Raw genomic sequence first — 12,686 nt, 5'->3', positions numbered from 1 at the left:
TGAGCCTCAGCACCACTTCTGGCTTTTTTCTATGTATGTGGTATCAAGGAATCGAACCCGGGTCTTCATGCATGCGAGGCAAGCACTTTAACCACTAGGCCAAACTCCCGGCCCTTAGGTTTTTTTCTTATTATAAAAAGTCCTGAGATGAACATTCTTACAGCTCTGTCTTTGAAAATGTGTTACTAAATTTCAGAAAGGTTACACTAATATGCTTTCCAGACAGAAGATCCCTAACATTGTTTTATAGAGGAGGTAGTAGCCATTTTTCACATTAATTTGTAACAACTTTAATAATTACAGACAATTATTCTATCATATTTATTATAAAAATCCTTCACAAACTCACTATGTTTGTCTGTACTGTCCTATCTGCCTGCCTGCCTACCTCTGTCAGTATGGGGTTTGATCTCAGGGAGCATTCTATCACTTGAGGCTCCAAGATTAAGATTAAAGATTTTTTGTCAGAATAATGTATAGAGGGGTTACAGTTACATCCGTCAGGTAGTAGGTGCATGAATTCTTCCTCATTGATACCCCTTCTCATGTTTTTTGAGAAAGGGTTTTCACTATGTAGACCAGGCTGGCCTTACTTTTGTTAATGATCAGTTGGAATAAACAAATTTTGGTAGATAAGTCTGGTCAACAGTGCACTTTGTGTGTGTGTGTGTGTGTGTGTGTGTGTGTGTGTGTGTGTGTGTGTTTATGTTCTTTTGTTTAGGATTTCCATTTATCACTCATAGAGAATGTTAGTTTTCTCATTTTATATGGTATAGTAAATTTATTTTACCTGAGTCATCTTAAGATTTTTTGTTGTTGTTTATCTTTCAGTTGTTCATATATACCTACAATTCTTTTCTGCTGGTTAAAAAAGATTTCTGTGAATCTAGCTAGTGTTTCAAGGATTCACTATGTCTCTCATAAACTCATACATGGAAAAGTTTAGGTAAAATCAAGTTTTAGACTGCTTGTGGAAAACAGAAAAAAACTTAAAAGTGAAGATTAAGTCCACATCTAAGCAACCTAATATTCTCAGTGAAAAACACGTTTCTTTACTCTGTAATTGAGAGCTTAAGAGGACAATTCCTTTCTTATTTTGGTAGGAGTTAAGGGTCTAAATAAAGGGGGACCATTTCTAGCTTCTACAAACTTGTTTTTTTAAATTGTTCTATAATTTATTTTATAACAGTACTTATAGAGAAAAAGAAATCTCTAAGTAAGCTGCTGGGTTCACTGCCAATGAGTAATGCTAGGTAATGAGGCATGCATTATAGGGAGAATTGGAGAGAATGAGAATGCTTCAGATTAGAGATAAAGAGAAAGAAAACCCTTGAGCAGAATTTTGAAATAAGGACCAATTTCTCCATCAAACTTTAAATGTGCTCATACACTTGCACTTTAAAAGGTAGTACTTGTTTATATAAAGTTATATATATCTATAGATACATTCAACCACAAAAATTCAGATACTCAATTTTTAAGTGGCTTGTGAAGAGTTTCAATGACTTACTAATTCTTGTGTTTGGAATTTCACTCCCTGAACAATGACTACATTTTCATTAATACTATCTGAGTTTTGTACACATCTACCGAGAGGACAGGAGAAAACTTCTAAACAGAAATCTATACAACTTTCTTGGGAGTATTCCATGCTCTCATCTACATAAGCATTTTATAAGCCTATTTGATAACTATCTTTAATTAAGTAAGCCAAATAATACCATCCATATTCCCTTGCTCCAATATTATGGTTTCATAACAATAACACTTTGACAGAAACAAAGTATTTAATCCAAGTCTGATCTTCTTTCTTTCCAAAGGCAGGAATGACGCTCAATTGTCAGAAGTACACATCTATGTAGTATACATCTAACAAAGCTGGCAGTTGACAGATCAAAAATATATGACTGCAAAAACAGCTATGGGACTCATTTAAAGTAGAGACATTTCAAATTTTGAAATTATTTTATAGCAATGATTTTTTAAACGAGCTGATTATTAGAGATCATGAAAAAGAAAACTTTTTCTTTTTCTTTAGAAATTTCATTTTTACATTGAATATGCTATAGATAGTATGATTTTTGGAAAGTCTAATTGTGATCTCAAATTATCACTTGCTGCAAGACACTGGTGGCTCATGCTTGTAACCACAGCTACTCAGGAGGCTGAGATCTTAGGATTGCAGTGGGAAGCTAGCTGGGAAGAAACCTCTTTAAGACTCTTATCTCCAATTAATCAGCAAAAAATCCAAAAGTGGAGCTATAGAAACTCATTTCAACAAAAGCTCTATTAAATTTTGGGGCAAAAGGCTGAAAGGTATATTTTACTATAAACACAATTTTAAAAAAGATTATGCTTTTCTATCTCATCTTTGGAAAGCACAAATTAAACGAGAAATAGTTCTACAAAAAATTAAAAGCAATTAAAGCAATATTTGAGGAAAGAGAGATATCCCTTCCATAAATGTCCCTTAAACTAATTTAGTATCAGGACCTAGGTATCAGAATAAAAAATGACTTTTACTGATTAACTGTTAATAATAAAGAACTCCATATGTTGCTATCTAGTAAGAGATGCAATTAAGAGCTAAAATGACAGATCCTTAATGAGACATTTATTAGGGGTTACAAGTAAATTGAAAGTAGAAAAGTACATATTCAACCTCAAAGTATCTATACTGACTTCAACAGCCATTCCTGTGATTAGAAACAGGCCCTCACTAGTAAACATTTACAAGATACAGATGATGTCCAATGTAAGATTTTTAATGTACTGCAAATAATTGAAATAACTACAATTACTTTTGCTTTTTCATTTTACTTTTCTTTTTTTGTTTATTCTTTTAAGGTTTTTGGTTTAGCTATGTTGCCAAGGCTGGCCTTATCTCCTGATCCTCCTGCCTTAGCCTTTTGAGTGCTGGGATTATATGTCTTGTCAACATGCCTGGTATGCTTTTGCTTTTTAAATCTAAATACCATTAATATGAAAAGCACATGTATTATATCATGTGGTTTGTCCTTATTGCCGGAGATGATTTTATTTACCAGCAAAAACTGTCAATATCAAATCAGGCTTCATATGGTCTTTTAGATAAAACTGCAAGTGTACATATCTTTTCAATTAAATGTGCCTGAATATGTACATAAGTTATTTACATGTTATTTATTATATTGATCTTAATATCAATCATTATTTGGTAAGCAAATCAATTAAAAGACTGAGTATAAGCTTGAGAACTATTCAGTAGGATCCTTATTCTAAAATTTAGAGCATTTCTTCACATAATCAGTGACAAAAAGGACATGACTGTCATTGTCTTCAGAGTAAATATTCTCTTTGGTAGGGTGACTAATAGTAATGAACTGGCATTGTCTCCAAAGCCTGACAAATAAGCTATATGTGAGATACTTACATCAGCATAGTGGCCTATCATATCACATCGGTCACATCGTTTTCTCCAGAAAGGTCTTTCAAGACATTTGTGAGTAGAAGACAGCGGCAAAGAACAGTCTATGCAAAAGCGGGCTGGACAGGTATATTGGATGTGTCCTCTTTCTGAGCAGAGGCAGCAAGGTCGGACTTTCTGTGTGGCAGACAAACAGAAGATCTCTTTAGAAAATACTTCAGGTAAAATGGTGGAACATAATTATTTCCTCTTGTTCTATATAAATCTATAACAAGCTATTTCTAATTTGAGATCCATTGAAGGTAAAACCTTGAGCATAACTGTAACATCAAAGAAATGCCTGAACTTCAAGCTTTAATACAAGCTATCTGTATGTTGTGGTTGCTATGAAGTCTTGGTATGAATGTACTGTCAGCAAACAGTTATTTCTACTGTCTCATTTTCAGGCTATTCACAAAGTAAAAGGTGTGTAAGGAAAGAGGAAGATGAGGGTATCTGGAAGTTAAGTCATAGGAAGAGTAGATATAGAAGAGGAAACATGAACACTGTCTATTCAAAATTGGTCATTTAGCAGAGGGAATGGGGGTAAAATGTTTAGAGCTAATTAATTGTATGATGTCAAGAGATAGCTCAGAGCGAGTCTGTGTTGTTTCAAAGGTTGATACATCCAATTAATAACAATTCATATAAATAAACGTTTATAAATGACTCAAGTTATAATTCTCTAAAAATGAAAACTATCCCACAATGAAATAAAAACTGTGTCAAAAAAATTGCCAAGTGTACACATAGGTTTAGAGGATAAAGGAACCATGGGAATCACTTTATTTTTTTTTAAGAATTTATTGTTGATTTTTACATCATATTTTAAATGACAAGTTTAACAAACAAGTGTTCAAGGAGGGAATCTCTATTTACAATCACTGGGACTTAGTATTTAGAACTTAATCAAAATTAGGCTAAGGGTTTGTATGTCATAGAAACATATTAATTTAAGAAATAAAACATTATGTCTATAGAGTCATAGGATTTTATGTCTATATAGTTACGTTTATATTTCCATTACCATGTCCATAGCTTTGGGTATGCAGTTATTGAGTCCTCGCTCTTGAACTTTTTGGATTTAATAGCCACATATTAAGGATACCATGCGCCTTTTGTTCCTTAGGTCTTGACTTGTCTCACTCAACATGATTTGCTCTAGATTCATCCACTTCCCTGCGAATGCCATTATTTTATCTTGTCTGTTGGCTATGTAGAATTCCATTGTACATATATATATATATATATATCACATTTTCTGTAGCCATTCATCTGCAGTAGGGCATCTGGATTGTTTCCATCGCCTGGCTACTGTGAATAGTGCAGAGATGAACATAGCTGAGCAGGTGTCCTTATAATATCTTGGGTCATGATGTTTAGGATAGATGCCCAGAAGTGGTATGGCGGGATCGTAGGGAAGGTCTATTTTCAGTTCTTTAAGAAACCTCCATACTGCTTTCCAGAGTGGCTGAACTAGTCTGCATTCCCACCAGCAGTGTAGTAGGGTTCCTTTTTCTCCACAACCCCGCCAGCAACTGTCATTGTCTGAGTTCAAAATCTTGGCCATTCTTGTTGGGGTAAGGTGGTATCTTAGGGTTGTTTTTATTTGCATTTCCTTTATGACCATAGATGATGAACATTTTCTCATATGCTTTTCTGCCATTTTAATTTCTTCTTCTGATAAGTCTCTCTTTAGTTCCCTTGCCCATTTAGTGAATGGTTTATTGGGTTTGGGGGGGATTAGTTTTTTGAGGTCCCTGTAGATATTGGATATTAAGCATTTGCCAGATGTATTGTTGGTGAATATCTTTTCCCAGTTGGTTGGCTATCTCTCTACTTTTGCAACTATGTTTTTATCTGTACAGAAACTTTTTATTTTTAGGTAGTCCCATTTATCGAGTCTCTCTCCAATCTGCTGTGACCCTGGGATTCTGTTCAGGAATCTTTTGCCTATGCCTATGAGTTCCAGTGTCTCTCCTACTTTATCATGTAGCAGTTTCACGATTTCCGGTCTGACGTTGAGGTCTTTGATCCACGTTGAGTTAATGCTTGTGCATGGCGAAAGGCAAGGGTCAATTTTTAGTTTTCGGCATGTGGCTGCCCAGTTTTGCCAGCACCAATAATTGAATAGGCTGTGTTTGTTCCACTGAATATCTTTGGCTCCTTTATCAAATACAAGTTGACTATAGGTATGTGGTTCATTTCTGGGTCTTCTATTCTGCTCCACTGATCTTCTGGTCTGTTTTTGTGCCAATACCAAGTGGTTTTTGTTATTATGGCTCTATAGTAGAGTTTAAAGTCTGGTATTGTAATACCACCAGCATTGTTCTTTTTGCCTAGAATTGTTTTGGCTATTCTAGGTCTTTTCTTGTTCCATATGAATCTTTGGATTATATCTTCTATTTCTGTAAAGAATGTCTTTGGGATTTTGATAGGGATTGCACTGAATTTGTATATCAATTTTGGCAGTATAGCCATTTTCATTATGTTGGTTCTCTCTAGCCATGAGCATGGGATGTCTTTCCATTTCCTAGTGTCCTCTTTAATTTCTTTCATTAGGCTTTTATAGTTTTCATTGAATAATTCCTTTACATCTTTGGTTAAGTATATTCCTAAGTATTTTATTCTCTTGGGGGCTATTGCGAATGGGATCATTTTCTTGATTTGGCCTTCTGTTTGGCTACTGACTTCTGAAGGTTAATTTTGTATCCTGCCACTTTGCTAAAGTAGTTTATTAATTCTAGGAGTTTGGGAGTGGAGTTTGTTGGGTCACTCAAGTAGAGGATCATGTATCTGCGAATAAGGATGGTTTAATTTCTTCTTTCCCTATGTGGACCCCTTTGATGTCCTTTTCTTGCCTTATTGCTCTGGCTAAGGGTTCCAGCACTATATTGAAGAGAAGTGGAGAGAGTGGGCATCCCTGTCTTGTTCCTGATTTTAAGGTGAATGGTTCCAGTCTTTCGCCATTTAGTATAATACTGGCTGTAGGTTTTTCATATATGGCTTTCATTATTTTGAGGAATGTACCTCTTATTCCTATTTTTTCTAGTGCTTTCAACATGAATGGATGTTGTATTTTGTCAAATGCCTTCTCCGCATCCAGAGAAATTATCATATGATTCTTATCCTTAGCTCTATTGATATGCTATATTACACTGATTGACTTGCGAATGTTAAACCAGCCTTGCACATGTGGGATGAAGCCTACCTGATCATAGTGTATGACTTTTTAAATTTGTTTCTGGATTCTGCTGGCCAATATTTTTTTGAGGAGTTTTGCGTCTGTGTTCATTAGAGAGATAGGTCTGTAGTTTTCTTTTTTTGTTAGGTCTTTCCTTGGTTTGGGGATGAGAGTAATATTAGCTTCATAAAATGAATTTGGTATTGTTCCTTCTGTTTCTATTTCTCGGAAGAGTTTCAAGAGTATAGGTGTTATTTCATCTTTAAATGTCTTGTAGAATTCCGCAGTGAATCCATCTGGACCTGGGCTCTTTTTGGTTAGCATTTCCCTGATTGCTTCCACAATTTCGTTGTAAGAGATTGGTTTGTTCAATTTGTTTACCTCATCGTTGTTCAGTGTGGGTAGCCTATATTTATTCAAGAAATCCTATATTTCTACTAGATTTTCTTGTTTCTTTGAATATAGATCCTGGTAGTACCTATTCATTATGGACTGAATTTCTTGGGAATCAGTTGTAATTGTTCCCGTAGGGTCTCTAATCTTATTTGAGTCTCCCCTTTCCTTTTTTTTATTAATCTTGCCAGGGGTCTGTCTATTTTGTTGACTCTTTCAAAGAACAAACTTTTTGATTTATCAATTTTTTGTTTAGTAGATCTTATTTCAATCTCTGATATTTCTGATTTTATTTTTGTCATTTCTGTCCTTCTAGTTGTTTTAGAATTAACTTTTTCTTGCTCCTCTAGGTGTTTTTTTTGTTTTTTTTTTTTAGGTTATTTACGTGCTCTTCTTCTGTCTTTTTAATATGGGCTCCTAGTGTGATAAATTTGCCTCTTAGAACTGCCTTTGCTGTGTCCCATAAGTTACTTTGTGATGTTTCTTGATTGTCATTACATTCAAGGAAGTTTTTAATTTCATTTCTGATCTGATCTGTTACCCAGCAGTTATTCAGAAGTGTGTTGTTCAGTTTCCAAATGGGAATCACCTTATTTTCAGTATTCTCATTTTACAATAAAGAAAATTGAGTCATGAACATGAAATGGCATGTCTCAGGTCAAACTGTCAAGATGCATGGTATGTGTGTGTGTGCACTTGCATCTGAGGCTTGAAATTAGGATCTCATGCTCTAAGCTGTCTCTTTTTCTACCAGTTAAGCCATCCCTGCAGTTCTGTCTATTTTGTTAGTTAACTGGTGATACGAGTCTCTGAGACTTCTCTGCACAGATTGGCTTCAAACCGCAATCTGCACATCTCAGTCTTGAGTAGCTAGGGTCTTAGGCACCAAGCTGATCACAGGTTTTTCCTGATTATTTATTTATTTTTGCCAGTTGTGGGGCTTGAGCTCAGGGCCTGAGCACTGTCCTTGGACTTTTCTCAAGGCTAGAGCTCTACCACTTGATCCACAACACCCCTTCTAGCTTTTTGCTATGTATGTGGTATTGAGGAATTGAGCCAAGGTCTTCATGCATGCTAGGCAAGCACTCTACCACTAGGCCAAATTCTTGGCCCTCCTGATTTTTTAAAATGATCTTTTCCCTATTCTCTCTCTCTCTCTCTTTTTTTTTTTTTTTGCCAGTCCTGAGGCTTGAATTGGGGCCTGGCACTGTCCTTGAGCTTCTTTTGCTTAAGGCTTGTGTTCTACCACTTGAGACACAGTGCCACTTCTGGCCTTTTCTGTTTCTATGATACTGAGGAATTGAACCAAGGGCTTCATGCATGCTAGGCAAACACTCTACCATTAAGCCACATTCCCAGCCCAATCTTTTCCCTATTCTAGGCTCACAAGCTACATGAAATTTAACATACATTTACAAAAAAAATTAATTCTAAGAGTCCTAACCTTATGATTTTTTTTGTGGGTCCTGGGCCTTGAACTCTGGGCCTGGCTGCTGTCCTTGAGCTCTTCAGCTCAAGGCAACCGCCTTACCCCTGGACCAGGGCATTGTCTCTGAGCTCTTCAACTCAGGGCGTATTCTATCCTTGAGCCAAGCCCCACTTCCCAATTTCTAGACATCAATTGAAGGTAAGAGTCTCAGGTTCTTTTGTGCCTGGGCTGGCTTTTGACCCTTGATCTCAGCCTCCAGAGTAGCTAGGATTACAGGTGTGAAAGATTTTGATTTTAGCAATGCGGAATGAAGCATTATATATTTGACTTACTTGGGGTAAAGGGCAATTTTTTGACAAATGACCACACTTGTCACAATTTCTACAGGTAACATTTTTGTCGGCTGTGTAGTATCGGCGGGTCCATCTTCCTGATGACCTGTTATTACCTATCTTGGCCTAGGGGCAGAAACAAAAAGGTTAAGAACTAAAAAAAAAAGTTTCATTCTGTTTAATTAAAATCATGTATTATCTTCTTATTGATTTCAAATTTCAAGTCAGTTCAATTATTTTGAGAAGGCAAAGGATCAAACAGATACATTCAATTTCAAACACAGTAACAGAATTTCAAAATCTCATTATAAAAAGTGTTAGGGGGCTGAGAGTTTGGCCTAGTGGTAGAGTGCTTGCCTAGCATGCATGAAGACCTTGGCTCAATTCCTCAATACCACATACATAGAAAAAAGCCAGAAGCGGTGCTGAGGCTCAAGTGGTAGAGCTCTAGCCTTGAAAAGTCCAAGGACAGTGCTCAGACCCTGAGCTCAAGTCCAGAACTGGCAAAAAAAAAAAAAAAAAAAGTGTTAGGAAGACATTAAAAAGTGATGGCATAAACATAGCTCTGCTTCTTTTACATATATCCACATGATTTCTCCTTCTAGAGTTTGGGTCTAACAAGTTTCACTTTGACATTCTGATGGTATTCACAGTCAAAGCCATTGCTTACTTTTGTGTTTTAACATCTGTCACATATTTCTTTTTTTGTTAGTTCTGGGAGCTTGAGCTCAAGGCCTGGGCAGTGAGCTTCCTTTGCTTAGGTATAGCACTCTACCACAGGAGCCACAGTGTCACTTCTGGCTTTAATCTATTTATGTGGTACTGAGGAATCAGGCCCAAGGCTTCATGCATGCTAACTAAGCACTCGACCACTAAGTCATATTCCTAGCCCATATTTCTAAATGAGAGTCCTGCTCACATTTTTTATGAGGGAATGGTGTTTTTGTTTTGTTTTTTTTTAAATCATTTTGTCGGGCCAGGCGACAGTGGCACACGCCTGTAACTTTAGCTACTCAAGAGGCTTAGATCTGAGGATTATGGCTCAAAGCCAGCCTGTATAAGAAAATCTGTGAGACTCGAATTAACCGCCAGAAAAGTGGAAGTGGCCCTGTGGCTCAAGAGGTAGAGTGCTAGCCTTGACCTGAAGAGTTCAGGGGCAACGCCCAGAACTAGAGTTCAAGCCCCATGACTGACCAAAAAAAAAAAAGAAAGAAAAACAAAACCGTCTTTTATAAAGATAAAAAACCACATAGATTTTAATGTATGTTCACAGAACACAAGATTATTGCTACTGTCTGTAAGACTAGATTATAATTTTTTTTGTTTTTTTTTTTTTGCCAGTCCTAGGCTTGAGCTCAGGGCCTCAGCAGTAGCCTTGGACTTTCTCAAGGCTAGAGCTCTACCACTTGAGCCTCAGCACCACTTCTGGCTTTTTTCTATGTATGTGGTACCAAGGAATCAAACCCAGGTCTTCGTGCATGCTAGGCAAGCACTTTAACCACTAGGCCAAACTCCCGGCCCCTAGATTATAATTTTTAAAAGGTATTTTCCCACTGAAATCCTTCTGCTACCTACTGACTCAATTTTAGCATTCTCATATTCTAGTCAAATTCAAACAGCTTCAGTGGAATATTAGCAAAGCATATCATGGCATATTTAAATGAGTATGTAAATCCCAACCATGCATTTATGTCATCTAGTAGAATTCCATATTTAAAGCCAGGCATGACGGGTCATGCCTATAATCTCAGCATTTGGGAGGGTGAGGCAGGAAGTTTGAGTTTGAAGCTAGTCTGAGCTTGAAGGAAATTTTGCCTCAAAAAACTAACCAAGAAAATTACATCTTTAAAAAAGCTTTATCTTTTACTTGTGATTCTACTGAACTAAGTATAAGTAGGCAATAATCTGTAATTTGGTGACTTCTTAAATATTGTACCAAGTTGTAAAATTCTTTTTTTTCCTTTACTGTCACAATAAGGCTAATAATTGACAAAGGCAAACACCTGCCACATCCTAAATATAGACTAACCATTTCCTTACACAGAAGAAGCAGTTATTTCTGGTGTTGGTTTTTTTTAGTGGAACTAGGCTGTATGAGCTAATAGGACTCATCAAGGTAGAGAAATAAAAGGGAAAAGTAACAATAATTATGGTTACTAATTAGCTAACAAAAGTCAGAGCTGAACCAAATTTCTGAAAACACATACTCTCTTTTCTAAAAGTGATTGCAGTGAAACAAAAGTAATTTATGAGTCAAAGGAAAATATTAACTGATTATTCAGAATTTTAAAAACAAATTGATTTTACCTCAACATCTTTGTCACTGATGAACCAGTTTACATCATTTTCTCCTACAAAACAAACAAACAATGATTAGACCTTGGTAGTTTGTAACACTCATAGACTGACAATAGATTATTCCAATTGTTAGACAGTGCCTTTAAGTTATTATGAGAAATACTTATACTTTCAACTCTTATGCAACTTTTAAACAATAACATCATCTTCAGTGTTGAGACCTTGCATATGCTAGGGAAGCACTCTTATCACTGAGCTATATAAATCATATAAACTACTAATTTAGCTCTCTGTTATCAGCTCTGTGACTTTCTACTAAGTTAACTCTTAACCTCATTTTTCTTACCTAAGAAATAGGGATTATAGTATTTGCTTTGTCTATCCTAAAATCTCAATGAGTATAGAATGAGAAATGAAAATGTTTTAAAGTTCTATATACAAGTATAGAAAAATCAACGAAGAGATCAAATGTCCAATAGCAGATGTAGAAAGAAATATTATTTGAAGTTCCAGTTCTGACCAAAGCAGAGCTTTATTGAGAGCAAATGTCAGAATGCTTCCAATCTTCTTGAGGAGTTCTCTTGACTTTAGGCAGTGACCACCTCCTCCAACCTCCCCACCGCCCTGCTGTCCTCTGACTCACTGAACTCCTTTTGTTAAGTTCATATGTAACACTGTAGTTCTCTATACTCTTCGCCAAGTTAATCATTACCGACAGCATGAATGAACTGTATCTTTTCTCCAGTTATTCTGCCTATCACAGGTTTCTGAATCATGTTTGAGACAGTAGATGTGTCCCGTCCTTCACATCAGCATTAACTGTGCCTACTACATTTCCACTTAAGGTGACTTTCATTACAAAAAAAAAATTGAACTTGGAACACTAGTTTATTATTGAGTTAGTAGTTTACACTTGATTTTTAACAACAAAAATAGTGAAAAAAGGGATAACTATCCAGAAATCCTTGGTTATTAATCTATAAAAACAACTATAAAACTTACAGGGGGTAACCCCGCCAATATATTTTAACTTTGTCAGCTGTTTTCTTCTCTTTGCACTGTCCTTTAAACACTTGCAACTGGCTTCTATTCCTTTGGTTCCTTGATGGCCAAGGAGGCAAAAACTATGACTAACACAAAAGCTAACATGTCAACAAAAGACTGAAAGACTTTTCTTCCCCCAAACTAAAGATTTTCTTCTTTTTCATCCCCCCTTAGTACTTTCCTTTATCTCAAAAGCACAAATCAAGCTTGACTTGTTTCTTTAGAAGAAATTCTGAAGAGACATGAAGTAATCTACATTTTCCCAGGCCTACCAGGAGTAGAAATGTCTAGAAATATGTTTTAAAATAAAACTTTTACTATGATAACCAAGAGGCTGCTTTACAAAAAGACCAATCCATAGGAAAGTAGAGATGCTATGCTGATCATTACTTTCTTTGTGAAATTCTGAGGCTCATCAAATACTGAATGGAGAATATATTAAATAGCAGTAGCTTCTATTCTTTCATCGCCACCATGTTATTATTCTTTTATTCAAAAGATCTAGGGTAAGGAACATGCTTTTTTTTTTTATTGAAATGCTCCTTATCATTAAAATTCAAA

At 35.9% G+C, this 12,686-nt stretch overlaps 1 protein-coding gene across 1 annotated transcript in view; it reads right to left on the bottom strand.

Moving 5' to 3' along the window:
* LOC150065633 (zinc finger CCHC domain-containing protein 7-like) overlaps positions 1-11,857 on the bottom strand; it is a 47,005-nt gene extending 35,148 nt beyond the window's left edge. The window contains exons 1-4 of the mRNA XM_090329375.1: positions 11,794-11,857; positions 11,091-11,134; positions 8,784-8,909; positions 3,413-3,583 (exon numbers count right to left, since the gene is read on the bottom strand). Coding sequence (XP_090185501.1) covers positions 3,413-3,583; positions 8,784-8,909; positions 11,091-11,134; positions 11,794-11,857 — 405 coding nt within the window. The remainder of the gene's footprint in view (positions 1-3,412; positions 3,584-8,783; positions 8,910-11,090; positions 11,135-11,793) is intronic.
* Positions 11,858-12,686: the final 829 nt, after the last annotated feature.

Source organism: Megascapheus bottae, chromosome 3, assembly GCF_031878675.1.
Source record: "Megascapheus bottae isolate mThoBot1 chromosome 3, mThoBot2.hap1, whole genome shotgun sequence".
Taxonomy (NCBI): domain Eukaryota; kingdom Metazoa; phylum Chordata; class Mammalia; order Rodentia; family Geomyidae; genus Megascapheus; species Megascapheus bottae.
Note: the sequence above shows the minus strand (reverse complement) of the source record. Positions and strands in the feature narration are given on the sequence as shown.